Source organism: Trachymyrmex septentrionalis, unplaced genomic scaffold (assembly GCF_001594115.1).
Source record: "Trachymyrmex septentrionalis isolate Tsep2-gDNA-1 unplaced genomic scaffold, Tsep1.0 scaffold220, whole genome shotgun sequence".
In the NCBI taxonomy this organism is placed as follows: domain Eukaryota; kingdom Metazoa; phylum Arthropoda; class Insecta; order Hymenoptera; family Formicidae; genus Trachymyrmex; species Trachymyrmex septentrionalis.
This window is the reverse complement of record NW_017305376.1, coordinates 222863-225758: the sequence shown is the minus strand read 5'-3', so window position 1 is coordinate 225758 and position 2896 is coordinate 222863. Positions and strand designations below refer to the sequence as shown.

The following is a 2896-nucleotide window of genomic DNA, read 5'->3' as shown; positions in this document are numbered from 1 at the left end:
TTCCTACATGTCATTGTACGATTTATGGTGTTGCTGATGAAACATACAGCGAAGCTCATCTACACATAGATGTTGTGGAATATATATTACTTCAATGTCATAAAATATAATTATAATATCTATATTAAAGTAAATGAGAGACAGTAAGTTTATTCAATTTTTATAAAATTTTGATTATTAATAATTTTATATGTTATGTATTGGGTGGATCCATATCTTCGTTCGCTTTTTGAAGGCTAAAATGAAACAAGTTTTTTTCATACAAAGGATGAATTTTAATCAATAATATATTCTCCGTTTTTGTTGATGACCTCTTGCCATCTTTCCAACAATTTCATTATTCCGCTCTCATAGAAGGTCTGGGGCTTAGAGGCGAAAAACCGGTCGAGGTACGTTTTCACAGCTGTCTGATCAGCGAACGATTTCCCGTTGAGGGAGTTTTGCAGGGACCGGAACAAGTGATAGTCGGATGGCGCAAGGTCTGGTGAATACGGTGGGTGAGGCAAAACATCCCAGCCAAGTTGCACTAATTTTTGCTGAGTGATTATTGCGGTGTGGGGTCTGGCGTTGTCATGGTGGAATATGACACCTTTGCGATTGATCAGTTCTGGACGTTTCTGTCGCAATGCTTGATTCAATTTCGTTAGCTGCGTGCAGTAGATCTTCGAATCGATCGTTTTTCCCTGAGGAAGCAGCTCGTAAAACAGCACACCACGATGATCCCACCATATGGATAGCAAAATCTTCTTCGGATGCAGGCCGGCCTTCGGGGTGGCATTCGGCGGCTCGCCAGCGGTTCCCCACGATCTCTTGCGCACTATGTTGTCATAGATGATCCACTTTTCGTCGCCAGTCACTATTCGTTTGAGAAACGGGTCGCTTTCGTGCCGCTTCAGAAGTGAATTGCAGATGGATATGCGGTTGGCCAGGTTCTCCTCGGTCAGCTTGTGCGGCACCCAAACATCGAGGCGGGACACGTAGCCAAGCTGTTGCAAATGCCTTTGTACGGTTCCATAACCTATTTTAAGTGTCTCCGCAATCTCTCGCACCTTTAGCGTCCGGTCTTGCTCAACCAGTGCCTTGATATCATTCGAATCAACCTCGGTGGGCCGACCGCTGCGGGGTCCATCTTCAAGACTCGTATCTCCGGAACGAAATTTGGCAAACCATTTCTGAGCGGCACGTTTTGTTAAGGCATCGTCCCCGTATACGCTGCATATCTTTCGGTGGGCCTCCGCAGCTCGCTTGCCTTTCTTGAAGTAATAAAGCAAAATGTGCCGAAAATGCACCTTATTCTCCGACATGTTCACAGGTCTATAGCACAAACAAAACTAATGCCAATGAAACCAAATTTGACAGATGAAAAGAGCGGACTGTCACCTTTCCAAAACATATTTGGATTGCCCGATTAGGCAACCAGAACCGGAGATATTCGGAAAAAATTTGCACTACTAACAAAAAGCGAACGAATATATGGATCCACCCAATACTTTTTTAAAGTCTATTTACATGTTTTCTATTTTCTACAACGCATCTTCTCATACATCTTCGAAACCTCGCTACATACTTCATATCTTAATGAGGAGATATGTATTGACATTGACAGCGTATAAGTTCTTGGATATCGGAATCGTCGTGGGACCTACGTCTCATGTAAAAATTGCGATCAGCGACAACCGCATTATCCTGCCTTATGCTACGTGGAAGACGTCCATCAAGAGACGTGCAGATATTGAGCGATTAATGCAGTCAATTGTTCCATTATCATCACCAATTCAAGATCTGAACGTAGAACTTGTTAAAGTATGTGATACGATAAACATAAAATTGTCATTGTATGATATATGCTTGTACATGAAACTAACAACCGTACTTTTCTTATCTGAGCTCCAACAATGTATTGAGCATGCGTACTATAAACTAAGTCAGTGTACGCACGGTGTTAGTGAAAAATTCAAATATTTTGTATCATTTTTAAGACAAAATTGAATTACTGCAAACACTTTGCACAAAATTTATGATAAAAATTCTATTATAGATTGTGAACTAGTGGTCTATGGTTTAAATTATATTGTACATGATGCATTAAAAATTAGATAAATAACTCTATTAAAAAATATCCATATTTTTTTGAAAATTTATTTTTTCCCTAATCTCTTCATATCTTCGTGATAATAACTTACCTAATAAGAAAGCGCTAATCCGGCTAATCGACTTATACCATTAAAATATTAGTAAAATTGTGCTCGTATCATTCTTTTGTAAAATCGCATCATAAAAGTCATAAAATAAATATCATATCTTTTTAATAAAATTGCGAGAGAATATATAACAATTTGTGACTACTATACACTAAAATTGTGTTAATAATAAATGTGATGTACTGAAAGATTGCATGAAGTTTATGATGAAACTTCAATCATGGGGTGTGAATTAGTAATGTACGCTTCAGATGAAATTGTACACTGCGTTACATTTAAAGTAAAAAATAAATTAATGTTTTATAAGATATATATAATATAATACTTAAATATATTATTAAATTTTTAAAATTATTATATTATATTTTTAGTCTCCTTTTTCCCTGCCTCTATTCAGCGGTTTAGAATTATGTATGATAAGAAGGTGTGTAATTTTTCCTCAAATAAGTTAATCAAATTATTAAAATAAAAATTGAATAATAAGAAATTATAATTCTAATCTTTATTTCTTTCTGAGTTTACAACCTAACAATCCTCTACAATCCTAAAATATTTTTTTTGCTTTATTCTATGACGTCATCGGCTTGTCAGGTAACTATGAAATCTGCACATTCTTGTTTCTTCTTACCGCGACTGGAAAAGAATCTTCTTTCTCTATAGTTATTTATAATTAATTAATAATATGATATTTGTTC

At 36.3% G+C, this 2896-nt stretch overlaps 1 protein-coding gene across 1 annotated transcript; it reads right to left on the bottom strand.

Moving 5' to 3' along the window:
- Positions 1-234: 234 nt before the first annotated feature.
- LOC108748456 (histone-lysine N-methyltransferase SETMAR-like) lies at positions 235-1482 on the bottom strand. Its single transcript, XM_018486642.1, has one exon. The coding sequence runs from the start codon at positions 1302-1304 to the stop codon at positions 276-278; it is 1029 nt and encodes a 342-aa protein (XP_018342144.1). The 5' UTR covers positions 1305-1482; the 3' UTR covers positions 235-275.
- Positions 1483-2896: the final 1414 nt, after the last annotated feature.

Bases quoted from the DNA above. Each gene is read 5' to 3' on its own strand.
- LOC108748456 (XM_018486642.1), bottom strand. From the start codon at position 1,304: ATGTCGGAGAATAAGGTGCATTTTCGGCACATTTTGCTTTATTACTTC.